Raw genomic sequence first — 16,959 nt, forward strand, 5'->3', positions numbered from 1 at the left:
CTGCCAAGTGCCCCTCGTCTCAAAGCCTCCAGCCCTGGCCAGCTCTTCCATTCTCCACTAGCTTCTCATTCCCCTGTTATGGAAGTGGGGCAACCTCCACCCACTGTTCCTGGTGGAAATCCATTAGAGAGATTATTGGGTGATGTCAATTTCAGTCACTATCCCGTTCGGACTCTAATGGAGCGCGCACTGGGGCAATAAAACTTCTGGTCACTGTTTCTGGATGGATTCTAATACCGCGCTCACCAGGGCAATATAACTTCCAGTCATTGTGCCCCCATAGGACCCTATTATGGTGGCATGGGGTCAAATTAACTTCCGCTCCCTGTTCCCCATCAGGCATCTCCCACTGCAAGCCTGGGGGCAGCCAGGAAAGGGAGATGCCCACACTGCCACTGGCAGGTGCTGCTCTGCCAGGAGAGCGGGTTTGGTGGTCTTGAGGGATTGGCATAATCTGGGCAGGGCCTGAGGGTTGCCCTAGACCCCACAGCTGCTGCCCAGCCCCACCAGGGAGCAATCCGGGGGCCCATCCAGCTGTAATGCCTCTGCTGCCTGTTCCCCAGGGGCTAGGGCACATCCTGGCCTGGGAACACCCAGCGCCTGTGGGTAGCACTGCTCAAGTGCACCAGGACTTGCACCAGCCCAGCAAATCATGTAAAGGCCACAGTTCTGCCCTTAGACACCGGACACAGGAGTTATCGTGGGGAGGGGATGTGCAATACAGGGGCTCTGTGTGTGCAGAGCAATGCAGGAGCTGTGGGGGTGTGTGCAGTGCAGGAGCTCTGTGTGTGTGTGTGTGCAGAAAAATGCAGGGGCTGTGTGTGTATGGGTGGGTGTTCTGTCCTCAGACACCAGAGTCCTTGGGAATCCCTGACAACAAAGTCTGCAGCATAAACAAGTATCGAGGCACTGTTAATTAGCAGTTGAGGCTCCTGTCAGGGTTCCCTCCCCACTCTGGGGTACAGATGTGGGGACCTGCACGAAAGACCCCCTAAATTTATATTCCCCCAGCTTAGGTTAAAAACTTCCCCAAGGCACAAATTCCTTGTCCTTGGATGGTATTGCTGCCACCACCAAATGATTTAGACAAACATTCAGGGAGGAGCCATTTGGAGCCCTATCTCCCCCCCCCCCAAGCCCCTTACCCCCTTTTCTGGGGAGGCTTGAGAATAATATACCAACCAAATAGGTCAACAAGGTGAGCACAGACCAGACCCTTGGGTTTTTAGGACACTAAAAACCCATCAGGTTCTTAAAAGAAGAATTTTATTATATTTAAAAAAAAAAAAAAGTAAAAGAAGCACCTCTGTAAAATCAGGACGGAAGGTAATTTTACAGAGTAATAAAAAGACTTAAAACACAAAGGATTCCCCTCTAGGCTTAACTTTAAAGTGACAAAACAAGAATAAAACTCCCTCTTAGCATAGGTAAAATTCACAAGCTAAAACAAAAGATAATCTAACGTATTTCCTTGCTATTACTTACAATTTCTGGAATTTTAGAGGTATCATAGAATCATAGAATCATAGAATATCAGGGTTGGAAGGGACCCCAGAAGGTCATCTAGTCCAACCCCCTGCTCGAAGCAGGACCAATTCCCAGTTAAATCATCCTAGCCAGGGCTTTGTCAAGCCTGACCTTAAAAACCTCTAAGGAAGGAGATTCTACCACCTCCCTAGGTAACGCATTCCAGTGTTTCACCACCCTCTTAGTGAAAAAGTTTTTCCTAATATCCAATCTAAACCTCCCCTACTGCAACTTGAGACCATTACTCCTCGTTCTGTCATCTGCTACCATTGAGAACAGTCTAGAGCCATCCTCCTTGGAACCCCCTTTCAGGTAGTTGAAAGCAGCTATCAAATCCCCCCTCAATCTTCTCTTCTGCAGGCTAAACAATCCCAGCTCCCTCAGCCTCTCCTCATAAGTCATGTGTTCTAGACCCCTAATCATTTTTGTTGCCCTTCGCTGGACTCTCTCCAATTTATCCACATCCTTCTTGTAGTGTGGGGCCCAAAACTGGACACAGTACTCCAGATGAGGCCTCACCAATGTCGAATAGAGGGGAACGATCACGTCCCTCGATCTGCTCGCTATGCCCCTACTTATACATCCCAAAATGCCATTGGCCTTCTTGGCCTACTATCATTTTAGTAGGATCTGGATTACCTGCTTGGACTCTCTCTGTTTCAAGAAGGAACGCACACAAAAGAGCACAAAACAACCCTCTCCCCCCCTCCAGATTTGAAAGTATCTTCTTTCCCCATTGGTCCTTCTGGTCAGATGCCAACTAGGTTAATTGAACTGATTAACTGCTTCCAGGTAAGTGATTCTGTACCTCTGGCCAAGAGGGATTTTATATTACTGCATACATAAAGGTTGTTACCCTCCCCTTTATATTTATGACAGCTCCTAATTGCACCAAGACAAGCAGTCCTCAAAGGCGTGGTGGGGAATTGGGGTCAAGTGTTGGCATCAGCATGGCTCGCTGAGTTCCTCTGCGGGGCTTTTCCTTCACAGGTTCAAAGGCAGGAGTGTGTTGTCATCCCTGGATTAGAAACTGGGAAACCGAGAACTCTTTCTAATAGCCTTCAGAGTGGTAGCTGTGTTAATCTGTATCAGCAGAAACAAGGAGTCCTTGTGGCAATTTAGAGACTAACAAATTTATTTGAGCATAAGCTTCTAGCTCACGAAAGCTTATGCCCAAATACATTTGTTAGTGTGCCACAAGGACTCCTCATTTTTTCTAATAGCCGTTTACTAGCAGGTGGTGTGTGTGATGGAGGCTGTGACATTTTACTCCAGATTCTTTGTGAAAATATGCTTATGATATGAATGACATAACTGAGATATACTTTATGCAAGGTGGCTCATGTGAGGTATCATTGGAAAGGTTATGATTTACTGAATGTGATTATCCAATATGTATGCCTGTATAATTTCTGTATCCAAAGTTTAGGAATATAAACTATTTATCTGTATTTCAAATATGTTACTTTGGGTGTCACCGCAACCAGCCCTTCAGGTACAACAATAGAAAAGCCAGACAGGGCTAATGGGCCATTAGCAATGACAGTGGACTGTGAAAGAGTTCAGGTTTCAGAGTAGCAGCCATGTTAGTCTGTATTCGCAAAAAGAAAAGGAGGACTTGTGGCACCTTAGAGACTAACCAATTTATTTGAGCATAAGCTTTCGTGAGCTTATGCTCAAATAAATTGGTTAGTCTCTAAGGTGCCACAAGTCCTCCTTTTCTTTTTGAAAGAGTTCAGTCTTCCTGTGGACTCTCCAGAAAGCCTGCGAAGTATGGCTGCCACAGCCCTGCAGAAACATGGGTCTGAGTCACCTGGTACTGGACCCACCACTTGGAATGCCAATGTTCTTCCACTGGGAGACAAAGGGTTCCTGCCTACACAAGAACTATATAAGGCAGGGGAGTGACATCATCGAGGTTCTCCTCTGCTTCCCCCACCCAAAGAGACACTGAGGACTTTTCTACACTATGCAGCTTTTAGTGACAAGGCTGTGTCGACACAGCCTTGTCGCTAAAAGTCAGTGTGTGTGAACACTTTTTTGCGGTATTTTGTCAGCCCTGCGAGTGACATAAGCTCTGTTGGCAGGCGCGACAAAGCCACGTTCACATTGCCTCTTGCATTGGCAAAACTTTTGTCTTTCGCGGGGGCGGGGCTTTTTTAACCACCTGGAAGCTATATTACTGGAGGCAGAAATAACTGACAATCAAACCCAGTGTCTTCATTTTAATTTCAAGGGTCAGTTTCCATATTATACTAAATAAGGAGGATTTCTGGCCACATATTTGTAGATTTACTATGAAACAAGCGATTTTCTGTCCTTACAGAGCATCTGCATGCTTTGCCCTAGGGAGAAGGCTATTGAAAAAGAAAAGCAAACAGGGCAAGGCAGTGAAGTAGCTTTCTACTCCGTAAAGCCTCCATCTCACACACACCACCTGCTAGTAAATGGCTATTAGAAAGAGTTCTGTTTCCCAGTTTGTAATCTGGGGATGGCAACACACTCCTGCCTTTGAACCGGTGAAAGAAAAGCCCTGCAGAGGAGCTCAGCCAGCCATGCTGATGGTGCCAATACTTGACCCCAATTCCCTCCCCAACCTTTGATGGCTGCTTGTCTGGGTGCCCTTAGGAGCCTCAACTAATGAACAGCACCTGGAAACTTGTTTATGCTGCAAACTTTGTTGTCAGTGACTCCCAAGGACTCTGGTGTCTGAGGGCAGAACACCCCCTCCCCCCCACACACACACACAAATACAGCCCCTGCACTGTTTTGCACACATGCACCCAGCTCCTGCACTGCACACACCCCCTCCACAGTCCCTTCATTGCTCTGCACGCAGAGCGAGCTCCTGCACTGCACTCCCCCACAATCCCTGCATTGCTCTGAACACACACAGCTCCTGCACTCCCCACACAGTCCCTGCATTGCTCTGCACGCACACACACACAGCCCTGATTTCTCCCTCCCACCCACAGCTCCTGTATTGGAACATCCTACACAGCCCCTGCATTCCTTCCCCCCATACACACACAACCCCTCCTGGGATCCCTTTTTAATTCCATGCCCTGCTAGGGTTGCCACCTGCCCATTTTTTCCCAGGATCATCCCTTCATAGCTCCCCTGGGAAGTCTCTCTGTGTCGAGCCAAAATATGGGGGGGGGGGGGGGGGGTTCAGATACACTCAATGAAGCCACACCAGGTGTGTAAGTATAACCGGTTTTATTGCCAAAGTATAATAAGCCTTCATGTGTTACTAAATACGTGCTTTCTACCAAGCAAGCAAGAATCAATGCTTACGCTCCTTCTGCTATGGACAGTCCCGGACCTTCCAGCCTTGTCCTTGAGGGCTCGTAGCAAGCGCTGCTCCAACGTGGGGAATTCCTGGGCACCCACAAGACCAGGGTCTGCAGGTGAGACTGTTCATCTAAAGCAATTTACATAGTCATTTTTATCACCATCTCTTTCTCGGGGGTGGGGGTGGGGGTGTGTTGTATTCACCCACAAGCAAACTCTGGCAGGAAACACTATTGCACTCTATTCCCACACTCAACACTCTCTGGCCTTCCTTCTCTCTTTACTTGTTTATCCAGTTGAGTGGCTGCAAGCCAGCCTGGCCTGTAAAAGTCAGTTCACGACTAGCTCCCCCTGAACTATTCTGTGATAATAGGCCAAGGTAACTTGTGGTCAACGCCAACGGTCTGGGAGCCTGGTACATGCTGCCAGCTGTCCAGTGTGACGGTCTCAGGACCATTGCAGCTGTCCCATGTTTTTGTATCTCAGAGGTGGCAGCCCTACAGACCTCCCAACAGTCCTGGGTTTTGTGGGACTGTCCTGCTTTGACACCTACCCCCATGTCCCATTTGAAGCAGCTCCTGTCCTGTGGGGCTTGCTGGGCTCAGTTTCCCGCTCCAGGCGTTGTGCCCTAACTCCTGGTGCATGGGGTTGAAGCTGTGATGAGTTCCCTCTGGGGTGCCACTGAGCCCTCTGACCCACCAGCCTGGGCTCCCTCTTACACTATGCTGCTATGACAAGCTGTAGACCACTCCCAGATATACACTCTCACCAGCATTTGAACAGGCAGGGACACTCCGTTACATGCAGGCTGACCAACCGCTGCATGAACCAACAACAACAGAGAGGCTACAGCCAAGATCGTAATTATGTCTTTTTATATGATAATCATCCCCTCATGATGAATATGGGGTGTAGTGTCATGGAACCAATGCTCATATTTAGCCTGGCCCCGTCGACGGGGGAGTGGGGACACAGCCAGGCCAAACATGAACATTGCCGTGACTCCATACAGCAGGAGCCAGAGCACAACACCTGGACCGAGAAGCCTAGCCCAGCCATCCCCCACAGGACAGGAGTTGTCACTGTAGGGAAGTATGCAGTTCCCCTGCAACCTCCCCACCCCACCCCACCAGCCACCCACCCGCTCTGGGGGGAGCTCCCACCCCCAGGCAGCACCTAGCCCCCACATCCCCAGGCCTCCTTTCCCCTGTAAGCAGCACCCATCCAACTTCAGCCACTTGAAATATTAGCAGGTATGATGTGTTAGGATATAGATATTCAGGCCTGTCTGTAAAGGCCTATACTCTAAGAATTTAGGTATATGTTTATCATTTAGCTAGTAATAGAGGTATACAAAGAATCTGTGTAAGGGCCTTCTCTCACTGTGACAGTCTGAGGCCCTGTTCTTAGGCTAAGGCCTTTAGCCAACCAGCAGAGGCAGCCATAAGCTGGGAAGCATTTCGTCACATCCTCACATTCCAAACTAGTCAATATAGGGCTGTTCGGAAGGTGATCCAATCTATCACCTCCAGAGAAAGGGAAGAGCCTAGAACATGTAAAAGGAAATTTAGGTTGATAGTTTTCTGTCTGGTAAGAGTTCACTGATCAACAGACACAGCTGGGATGTAGTTGTGAAATCCTCACTTCTGTATTGTTTTGTCATTATAGTTCCCACTTTGCTACTGTTTGTTTGCATGGTCTCTGTCTGGTTCTGTGATTGTTTCTGTCTGCTGTATAATTAATTTTGCTGGGTGTAAACTAATTAAGGTGGTGGGATATAATTGGTTACATAATCATGTTATATGTTAGGATTGGTTAGGTAAATTTCAGTAGAATGATTGGTTAAGGTATAGCTAAGAATATTAATATATAAATTAGGGGCAAACAGGAAGTAAGTTGGGATTCGAAAATGAGGAAAAAGGAACTTGGATTTAAGCTTGCTGGAAGTTCACCACAATAAACATTGAATTGTTTGCACCTTCAGACTTCGGGTATTGTTGCTCTCTGTTCATGCGAGAGGGAAGTGGGAGAGTAAAGGAATAAGCTCTCTGATATGACCCTACCCCAGGCTGCGCTGCCCACCTAGGGCTGCCAACTTTCCAATTTCTGAAAACAGTACACCCCTGCCTCCGCCCACTCCCCCTGAGGCTCTACCTCCTCCCCAAGGTTCTACCCCCCCATACTCCTCTCCTCTCCAATCAAAACAAAAACACCTAAACCCCAAAGCAGGAATTATTGCAGAAAGTGGCATGTTTCCTACCCCCTCTTTCAATCTTAACCTTACCTTCACCAAAATCACATTTAGATTAGGTGAAACATTCCTCTCCACAGAGATCTCTGTGCTGTACAGAGAAAAAGTTCCACAGCTCAACTAGGCAATTCCCATAATAACCCCAACAAAGCAGGGGGTATTGAGGACCCTCTTTAAGACATGATTGTGGGGAAAAATGTAGGGAGAAATAGAGATACTGACTCTACTGAGCTAAACCTCCAGCGCCCCCTCCCCCCCCACCCCCAACACACATATACATAAGAGGTGACGATGCAGCATATAGTAATTCCACTGTGTTGGAATCCGGAGGTGGGGGCGGATTATGGTCTCCGTGTTTCTCCTGGGAGGGGAGTTGGCTCTAGGTCCTGCAGGGAGGGGGCGGGGTACATGCCCGAGAAGGAGAGTTAGGCTCAGAGCCAGCCGCTGAAGGGGCTGGCTGGGTACACCTTGGTTCTGGGCTGTGTATGTGGAGGGTGGGAGGGGGTTGGCAGCAAAGTGAAATGCTACTTGCAGCCCTCTCCCACCACCAGGGGGGCCAGCAGAGCCCCTCCACCTTGGGGAGCAGGGATCCTCCCACTGGGGCTGAGCGGGAACCCCCTTCCCTGCAGTCTCCCCTGAGCGCCATGGAGGCTGGGGGGAGGGGGGAAGGGGGGGAAACGCGTTCTGCCCCGGCCACTCGCCTGTGCAAAGCAGGATCTGGCAGCAGGGCTGATGCTGCTGCCACTAGAGGATGTGGTCTGCTGGAGAGGGAGACTCTGTCATGGGCATGCACTGTGGGAAGTAATGGGGGGCATGGCTGCTGGCTGCTGTTCCCCGCTGCTGGCTCTGTGCCTTGATCCCCTTGCAGCGCCTCCCTGCCCCCCAGCCCGCATCCTTGGCCCCAGCTGTTCTGGTGCCCCTGCAGGTGGTAACTGGACTCTTGGAGTCTGATCTGTGTTTTCAGACTGGACACTGTCAGACCAGATTTTCTGGTCGAACACTGGACACCTGATGAAGTGAGCTGTAGCTCACGAAAGCTCATGCTCAAATAAATTGGTTAGTCTCTAAGGTGCCACAAGTACTCCTTTTCTTTTTGCGAATACAGACTAACACGGCTGTTCCTCTGAAAACTGGACACCTGGTAACCCCAGGTTGTGCACACCCTGCCATTCACCTCCCCCTGATTTACATCCACTCCCCTGCAACCTGGCATGTGCTCCCCAAGCCACCCACCTCCCTCCCTCCTGTGATCCTTCCCTTATCTCACACAACCCACCCTACCTGTGCTGCCCGCCTCCCCTGCTGCAGAGATCCTTGATCCAACTAGAAACCAAGATGCAAAACATCATTTTTTTCCCCTTTCTTTTTTTGCTAATATTATTTTTAAGAGGGTGAACAACCTATTTACAGAGGTGACTTTATACAGTGCACAAATCCATTGGCTGTGAGATGTCAAAACTGACCCTGCTTCTCCCATTGCGGGGCTGAAAGATTTTAAATCCTGGTGAAAGTGAGGAGTAAATAATGAATGTGAAATTAACACGGATGAACTTTAAGTGGGGGAGAAATAACTGCAAAGGTAGGATGGAATGGAATGTACCCAATGGAACACACTGGATAACACCAAGAAACACACAAACACAAGCATAGATATAGAAGCAAAAACACACCTACACAAAGCTATGCATGTACACACCCATAGAGCTATGCACTCTATGACATTTAGAGATACACACACAGCAAGAGGCACCTACCCACATGTATGTCTGCATGCACACACAAAAGCAAAAGACACAGCTGTGTACACACAGATTTAAACACACATTGATTTATACACACTGACAACACACAACTATCTAGACTTGTACAAACACATCCATGAATAGTTTGACCCACATACATACACGGAGGCAAACACACACAACAGGGTACACACTTAGAGACAAACTCACACACACAAATACATTCTCTCACACACAGAGACAACAGTGATAAATGTGTAAACCATGAAGCAGAGTACAATGGAAGCAGGCCCAGATCCTCAAAGGTATTTAGGTGTCTTTGAGGATCATCTTGGTCCAAGAGTGATGGGATACTACTGTCAGAGGGTGTCAATTTTACAGTCTGAGAGGGACAATCCAAGGGTGAGAGAGGTTTACAGTATGAGGGCAACAGTCTGTTGGTGAGAGGTTGTGACAATGAAATTGACAATCAGAAGTGACAGGACATTACAGACTAGGATGAGAGGGCAAGACAATCTGCAGGTGACAATCAGAGGGTGATTACATTACAATACCTAAAAGAAATAGCCCAAGTCTGAGGAGAATCCCAGCCCCAGACAATAAGCATTTTTGCTCTTTCCCCCACCGACATATGGGCTAAATTTCCAAGAGGCAGGTGTGAAAGGTGCATTACCAGTTACATCCTCTTCATCTTGTAGGTCCTGCTGGCTCCAGGGTGAGGCTCCAGCTCATTGCTGGGAGAGGAGAAGGTGAAGAAGCTGTTGCCAGATTCTCCCGCAGGTGGGGATGTGGCAAAGAAGGGTTTGAAGTGGAAGTCTCCCTCCCCACACCTGCCCCGGACCGGCGTGGTGTCCCCGGGGAACCTGGCAGCATTACCTAGGAAAGGGGAGTTACAAGGTCAGTTAGATGCTGGATTCTCTATTAGGATACACATTAGTGACTACACTAGTGAGACAATCTGGGGATTGAACATAGAATCTCCAAATTTAAGACCATGAGTGGCCACAGCTTGATTTAAGCGAAGGTTGGGATTGTCACAGGAAATGATGGGATTTGTAGGCCTGACTCACTTAAGCCTTAATTCACTAGCCTGGATTCGTAAACCTTTTGATGGTAAGATAGCAGCCACTAGAGAGAGACAAATGCCAATGCTCAAGAGTCCAGTCCCCAAAATTCATGAGATTTGCTTACAAAATCATGAGGTTCTATAGAAATTTTCCTTCTGGTTCTGTAGCATTTATTGGTCACAATTTCCCTCTTTTCTGTGCAACCATGAGAAACTTATCCTTTTTTTAAAACACATCAAATATCCAGAGACTCACAGTAAAGTTTATGGGTTGGTGACACCACACTGCTAGCTAAGGTTGGAGAAGTTACAAGGGATGTTCAAAGCTTTGGGATTCAGAACATGAATTAACCCATTTTCTGGAGAAATCTCTCTAAGGGGGCGGAAAAGGAGCTTAATCTCCGTGGCCCATTCAGTCCTTGGCATCTCTGCAGAGGCTGCCAAGGAGGGGGCCTGTTAGTGTGAGAGAGGTTTGTAAGGTGGACAACTGTCCCTGCTGGGACCCTATCAACTTGTCTCACACAAAAGTGTCTAATCAAATATTTCACAGCATTCGGAAGTTGCTGATATGGTAGCATTTGGAGACTGACTGCTCTGTGTGAAGTCCTCCTCCTCCAAACACATACACACACATATGTGCCTCCTCCAGCCCTATGGCATGGAAGAAAAGTTCAGTCTTTCTAGCCCACTAAATCCTTGTCCCCTCCACTAACAGTGTCAGTGTAGTGACTCCTTATGCCAGCTTTTGCGTTCTCTGTGAGTAGTGGAATGAGAACCCCCCCACAGGTCTTACCCAATGGGAAGCCAAAGACCACAGGCTGAGGCATCATGGGAGGCTCGTGGGCAGCCTCCTGATTAGCCATGGCAATGTTGCGCAGGCGGAGGCTGTCATAGAGGCCCTGGAGCTTCTGGTATTGGCGGTTGCGCTCCATGAGCTTCTCCGAGAGCTCGCTGAACTTCTTCTTGTATTCCTCCAGCACCTTCTTCAGGGAGGAGACCTCACTCTTCATAGAAGTCAGTTCCATGTCCTTGCTCTGCAGCTGCTGAGTGTACACCTTCTCCATCTGCTTCAGGTGTCCCTCGGCCTTGCTGTAGGTGTATTCCTGGTACAGGCGCTCCTGATGAACCTGCAATGCGGAGATTATGGCAGGTGTGACAGGCTTCTTTGACCACTGATTGTCAGAGGAAAGTCAAGTCACTCTATTTGAGATATAGTGGCATGACTACAGTGCAACAAAGGAAGGATGGTCTGGAGTTAAAGCACTGGACTGGGACTTAGGAAATCTGGGTTCAGTTCCCACTGCTGCTCCAGACTAGTGACTTTGGATAAGTCACTTAAGTCAATATTCTCAATAGGGACCACTAATTAAGCTGGCCAACATAAGACACCTATAGACTGATTTTCAGATGTACTGAGCACTCCACACACCAGCTGAAGTTGATAAGAGCTGTGGGGTGCACAACATCTCAGAAAATCAGGTCATATGGCTCTCATGTTGAGTATTCAAACGTGAGGCACCTAAAAATGAGTGGACACTTATGTTGCTTTAATGTCTATACCTCAGTTCCCTACATGTGAAATGGAGATAGTAATACTGGCCTACTGCTCATAGGGGTTGAGGATAATTCATGAATGCTTGTGAGGTGCTTTTACACTGTTGTGGTGAGAGGAAAGAAAGGAGGAACGTGTAACAAAAATCATCAGCAAACATGGAGGGAACCTTCCACAGTGACAGATGAGAAAGAACGGCATGGCTAACAGAGCAATAACGTTTTATACTGACTGTTGAATAGAGAAGGAGGGAGGGAGAAGTGCAAATGCCACACTGGTGATTCTGAACCAGAGGGTGAGTGGCAACCGTCTCAGTGGTCCGTAGGCCACACGACAAAATCAAACAATGCAGGGGGTCAGGAAGGGATAGCTCAGTGGTTTGAGTATTAGCCTATTAAACTCACGGTTGTGAGTTCAATCCTTGAGGGGGCCATTTAGGGATCTGGGCCAAAAATTGGGGATCAGTCCTGCTTTGAGCAGGGGGTTGGACTAGATGACCTTCTGAGGTCCCTTCCAATACTGATATTTTATGATTCCTTAATCCTATTCCATTCCCTTTGGTTTCTTTCCACATTTTCAGGCCAAAAAATATAACATGGTGGCCCTTTGGAATCACCTAGGTGTCAATTCTGCCCTCCACATATGATATATAGATATCCATAAAGACTGATTATTGGCTCTTTCATTTCTTTAGTAAACAAAATCTCTTCCCAATTATATTTTCAAAGACAGATTTGAAGGTATCTACCTAATTTAGGACATCATCTGAGATGGGTTTACCTGGTATGTCCAGAAGGCCAATGCGCGGGAGCTGATGTCCAGCACAATCTCTGGTCGCAGTCCAGCCAACACCATGGCCTTGTATTCCTCAGAGGGACTTAGCTCAGTGCGAACAATGTCCAGCTTGCCAGAGAGGGTGCTGTTGCAGGCGGGACAGACTGCTGGTGAACGGCTGAATTCCCCACTGCCGTGCTGGTCGCAGAAGATGTGTGAACAAGCTGTGACCCAGGCGTAGCCGGAGAGCTTGACACGGCACTTGCGGTAATTGCACAGCAACATGTCCTCACACATGGACATTTTAATGGAGCCAACAGCAACGGTCTTGCCTCCAAAACATACACCACCTGGTGGACGAGAATCTGCCACTCAACACGGCAAACCTATAGAGCAAAATAAATATGCAGGCTGGGATTCTCAAAGGGGCTTAAGAGAGTTAGGTGTCCAACTCCCATGGAATTATGGGATTCAGGCATCTAATTCCCTTAGGCTGCTTTGAAAATTCCATTCTATAGTCTGAAGAGGAAACACTGACACTTTTATGCAACATCAAAATAACCAGTTAGATATTTAGATAGAAGCCCATTTAGATAGTTTAGATAGATAACCATTTAGATAGTTAGATAGAAGCCTCTTGCCTCTGTGATGAGAAAATGACCCAATTTTCAAAAGTGGTGGCAACCAAAATCCCCCATTTGGCCACTAAAATGGACACAGAGTTTCCCCAAATAGCCTTTGAACTAACCTAAGCGTCAATTCTCCTCCCCATTTTTTCAGTAATAGCATGCTGTGACACTTTTGTATTTTTAGTTGATTTTGTACACAAGGAGTTTATAAGTGCGGTGACACTTGAGGATATGCAGGACAAATCGGACTCCTGAAAGGGGTACAGTAATCTGCAAAGGTTGAGAGCCTTTGCTGTAGTGTACCAATGCAGGTTTAGCCTGTACTAATACCAAGGTGTTAGAGCAGGGTGGGGCTCAGTTAGGACTCCTGGGTTCTATTCCAAGTGTAGGAGAGAAATGGAGCTTAGGGGTAAGGACTCTTAGTTTCTATCCCCTCTTCTGTCAAGGTGGCTGGGAGACAATGTTTTCCTCCTGTTGAGCATTTGGTGTTTGCCAGTGGATTACAGGCATGAGTCCATATGGTGGATTTTTATATGTCCAACAGGGTTTCATCCCATGGCAATATTGGGACTTGTGTCTGTTAATGTGACACCAGTGTCTTTCTTGGTCCATGAAGTGGCCTCTTTAGGGCATCCATCTACAATGGCTTGGCATGAGCCAACATCGCCAAATTTGGCATAGTGTAAGCATGCCATGCACCAAAACGGGTACCTCGCTCATCCTTGATTTGACACAATGGGGGTTTGTGGGTAAGGCCCCTGGTGATTTTAGGAGCGTGTGTGTGTATAGGGTAGACGGGGGGTTGCTCCATTGGGTTTGACAGCGCCACTGAGTCACAAATGGCCCCTCACAAAATGGTGGCTGTACCTTAGCGCCGCGTGAGGTGAATTTCACACACGTTGATATTTGGTGGCAAGACTGACATGGGGCAGAGTTAGTATCACCCCAAATAATATGGGGGCTAGTCTCTCATTAAACCGGCTTTTTTAAACCACACAGCAGTTAAAAGCGGTTGGAGGCAGAAAGTGGCGGGAAAACGAGCAACTGCCCTTGGCGGGTAAGGCCTCTGCGCGTGCGCCGCTGCTTCACTGCACTTCCCCCTCGCCCAGGAGCATTGCGGCCCCACCCCCACTCCCTCCCCCTCGCACCCGCCAATGGCAGCTCCTCCTGTCAGCTGCCCAAAATGTCCTTTGTAGGAGGACGGGAGGGGGCGGAGGAGTGGGATGTACCATTGTAGAAAAGGGGGGAAGAGGAGCAGGTGCGCAAAATCCATCTAGCTCTTCAGAATTTGCTGCAAAATACTTTAGCTAGAGGCTGGTATCCCAAAACGTGCCAAAGTGTCTCAGTTTGCTGTTTAAACAAAATAATCCCCTTCTACGGAAATGGTTTGGTCCGAAAGTTCCTCCCTGGCTTCTGCCCAGTCACTGTGGGAAGAGGGTGACAGGTGCGGGGGAGGGGGCATGATATGGCAAACTGAGCCCCAGCAGCATGCAACCTTCCCTGCTGACAAGCACAGACAGGCAGCCCCCTGTGCAGAGAGTGCTGCTGAGCTGGCACCCAAGCCCCACTTCAACAGAGCACCTACATGCTTGCTCCCCTTCCACGTTGTTGCCGGCACCCAGTGCCGAGAGGCTGAACAACAGCTTGAGTTGGTTCGTTACCCGGTGTGCTACACCCAATAATCACAACGGGGTGGAGAAGCAGAAAAGTTTATTTGCAGCTGCAAAAAGGTAGAGGGAGAATAAAATCTCAAATCCTGCACACAGAGCAGGAAGTTACACAGGCTTTTATACATCCTTTTTCCCAGCATACTTATCCAATAGCAAGCTGCCCCAAGTATCCATATAGCCAGCCAATCCAGTTCCCAGCTAGTTCCCTGATTCTCTGTATCATTTGTTAAACTATACATAAAGCTGCTTTATTCAGCATTGTTCTTCCATATCTCCCCTGTTTGGCCTTGCTTAGTTTCAGGCAGTCTGACTCTGCAACATATTGTTGCAGATTCTCAGCATAACTGCTGTGTGTGCCTCCAGGCAGGGGTACCAAGGACACTTGGGCCTAGTACGCAGAGCTGCTGCGAGTGCCTCCAGCCAGGAGGGGGGGCCAAGGACACCTGGGCCTAGTGCGAGGGGGCTTCATCGACACTCGTGGTCTTCCATCCCCTCGAGTTACCTAGTGGCCATGCCCCAGTGTCCCCAACAACTCCCCCCTTTGAGAACACTCAACAACCTTGGCTCTGAGTTTTCTCACTTGGGCTACTTATTTCTTTACAATAGGACTTTGCATAAGCACTTTGTAATAGCCTGAAGAGAGTGACTTATTAACTTTTGCAAAAGGGCCCTAACACATGATACTGCACAGCATAATACCAGTAATACAAGCAATACAGGAAAGAGAAGTTTCAATAGCAGGCTAAATAAACCTCCAAGCCAAGACGACAAACCCCAGCCTGAAAACAAGGTTTGCAACCAATCGTTCTCTGGGGCAGTATAAGCAACCTGTGCTCCGGTTCGGGCATGGGCCTCAGCCTGTACCACCTTTTCATAGATCTCATAACTGCTATCATTTACATATACACAACATCGGGGCCCGATGAGGGCACAAACCCCTCCTTGGGATGCCAAGAGATAGTCCAAAGCCAGCCTGTTTTGGAGGGAAAATGTCCTGAGCTGCTGTACCTCTTTATTTAATGTTTTTACTGCTGACCCTAAATCACTAACCGAGTCCTCTAACTCTAAGGCCACTTTCTCAAGTACCTTTTGCAGCCTTATAGTATAGCGGCCTATGCATGCCATGGCTGGTCCGGTAAACAGTGGCACTATTCCCAGTACAGAACACCCTACAAGCTTCTTGGTTGTGAGGGAATTCTTCATATTGCCCTCCAATGCCTTAGTCAGTCGCCGCAGGGTCTTTTCTCGTGACTCAACAGAGGTGTCTCGGGCATTTCTAATCTTTCCTTTGGGCAGTGTGGCAGTTATGGAAAGATGAGGAACTCCATGAGCTATATAACAGCTACCTGTCCAGTTGGCTGGCAGCACCTTGTAAGCCTTTCGGCCACATACAAAATAGTGACCCTGTAGGGCCCAGTAAGGACTGTTTCTTAAGGGGATTCCTGGGATATTTAAGGCTGCTTTTCCAAACAGTTCATATGCCCCTAGGGGGGCATCCCATCCTCCTGATTGGGTACAAGTGGGGGCATTTCTAATTGTGCCATTCAAATTACACTCACCATAGGGACCACTACAAACCCACCATTGGCTTGCTACATTGGAGATATTAACTGGACGGCAAGTTACATTTCCAAACCCCTTTTTTGTGGTAAGATTATTTGTAAGAGTTTCCCTAAAAGGGGAGGAACCATTACACCCACATTGCTGGCCTCCCCTCTTGGTCTTTATCCAATACCCATCAGCCCACTGTGTAATAACACAGGAGCTTTTTCCCACAGGACGCCCATAATGATCAGATTGGTTTCAGGTAAAACATAACACTCCCTCAGTGAGTACTGCAACTGAATACTCCTGGTTCTGATAGGTGGCTTGCTGTAAAGAGGTCTTGTTCCAGAACGGCGAGTCCATTCTTTCCTGCTCTTTGGTGGTGGCTAATTCTGCTAGGCTCAAGGGCAGCATGTCAAGGGGCATTCCCATTTTGGAGGATAGTGGAGTTGGAGCACATACCCAGCAATCAGTCTGGTTTGTTAAAGTAGCAACATGGTGCGCAAGCAAAACAAAGGAGTTATGCTCCCGATATGCACAGTTTGGAAATACCAATACAGAGAATAACAATGTTACCCAATTAATTATCACCAGAGTCTTCCCAACCCAGGGCCTCCAGTACCTGGGTGGGCCCATTTTAGCATTAAGGTGCCCGCTATTTGTGTCTTTTAAACAGTAGCTTTAGCCTGAGATCGTCACTAGATGAGGAGTCAGCAGGTTGGACGGTCCACTGTTCTGCTGACGAGGGGGCGGGTACTGCCTTCAGACGAGAGTGATGGATCCAGTTCTTGTGTCCCTTGATCTTTGCCGCTGTATGGGAGATCAGCAGGACGGTATAGGGTCCTTTCCACTTTTCCTGGAGAATCATAGAATCATAGAATATCAGGGTTGGAAGGGACCCCAGAAGGT

General features: G+C 48.1%; 1 protein-coding gene and 1 long non-coding RNA gene across 3 annotated transcripts in view; both read right to left on the reverse strand.

The window, feature by feature from the left end:
- Positions 1–16,959, reverse strand: part of LOC140896621 (uncharacterized) — a 58,294-nt gene that overhangs the window by 24,702 nt on the left and 16,633 nt on the right. The window contains exon 6 of one of the 2 annotated variants that reach the window (XR_012154590.1): positions 14,462–16,906. The exons of the other annotated variant lie outside the window; for it this stretch is intronic. This is a non-coding gene — a long non-coding RNA (uncharacterized lncRNA). Of the gene's footprint in view, positions 1–14,461; positions 16,907–16,959 lie in introns of those variants that run through there. 2 annotated transcript variants of the gene reach the window in all.
- Positions 9,491–12,509, reverse strand: CCNB1IP1 (cyclin B1 interacting protein 1). Its single transcript, XM_073308538.1, has 3 exons — positions 12,213–12,509; positions 10,674–11,007; positions 9,491–9,690 (listed from the first exon to the last, which is right to left on the reverse strand). The coding sequence occupies exons 1-3, from the start codon at positions 12,507–12,509 to the stop codon at positions 9,491–9,493; spliced, it is 831 nt and encodes a 276-aa protein (XP_073164639.1).

This window comes from Lepidochelys kempii, chromosome 13 (genome assembly GCF_965140265.1).
Source record: "Lepidochelys kempii isolate rLepKem1 chromosome 13, rLepKem1.hap2, whole genome shotgun sequence".
Classification (NCBI taxonomy): Eukaryota; Metazoa; Chordata; order Testudines; family Cheloniidae; genus Lepidochelys; species Lepidochelys kempii.

What these genes read in the sequence shown, in the direction of transcription:
- CCNB1IP1 (XM_073308538.1), bottom strand. Translation starts at nt 12,509, where the DNA reads ATGTCCATGTGTGAGGACATGTTGCTGTGCAATTACCGCAAGTGCCGT. An exon ending in TGGCCTTCTGGACATACCAG is followed by an intron (nt 11,008 to 12,212) that starts GTAAACCCATCT and finishes TCCGCATTGCAG; the next exon opens with GTTCATCAGGAGCGCCTGTA. An exon ending in GGTCTTTGGCTTCCCATTGG is followed by an intron (nt 9,691 to 10,673) that starts GTAAGACCTGTG and finishes CCCCTTTCCTAG; the next exon opens with GTAATGCTGCCAGGTTCCCC.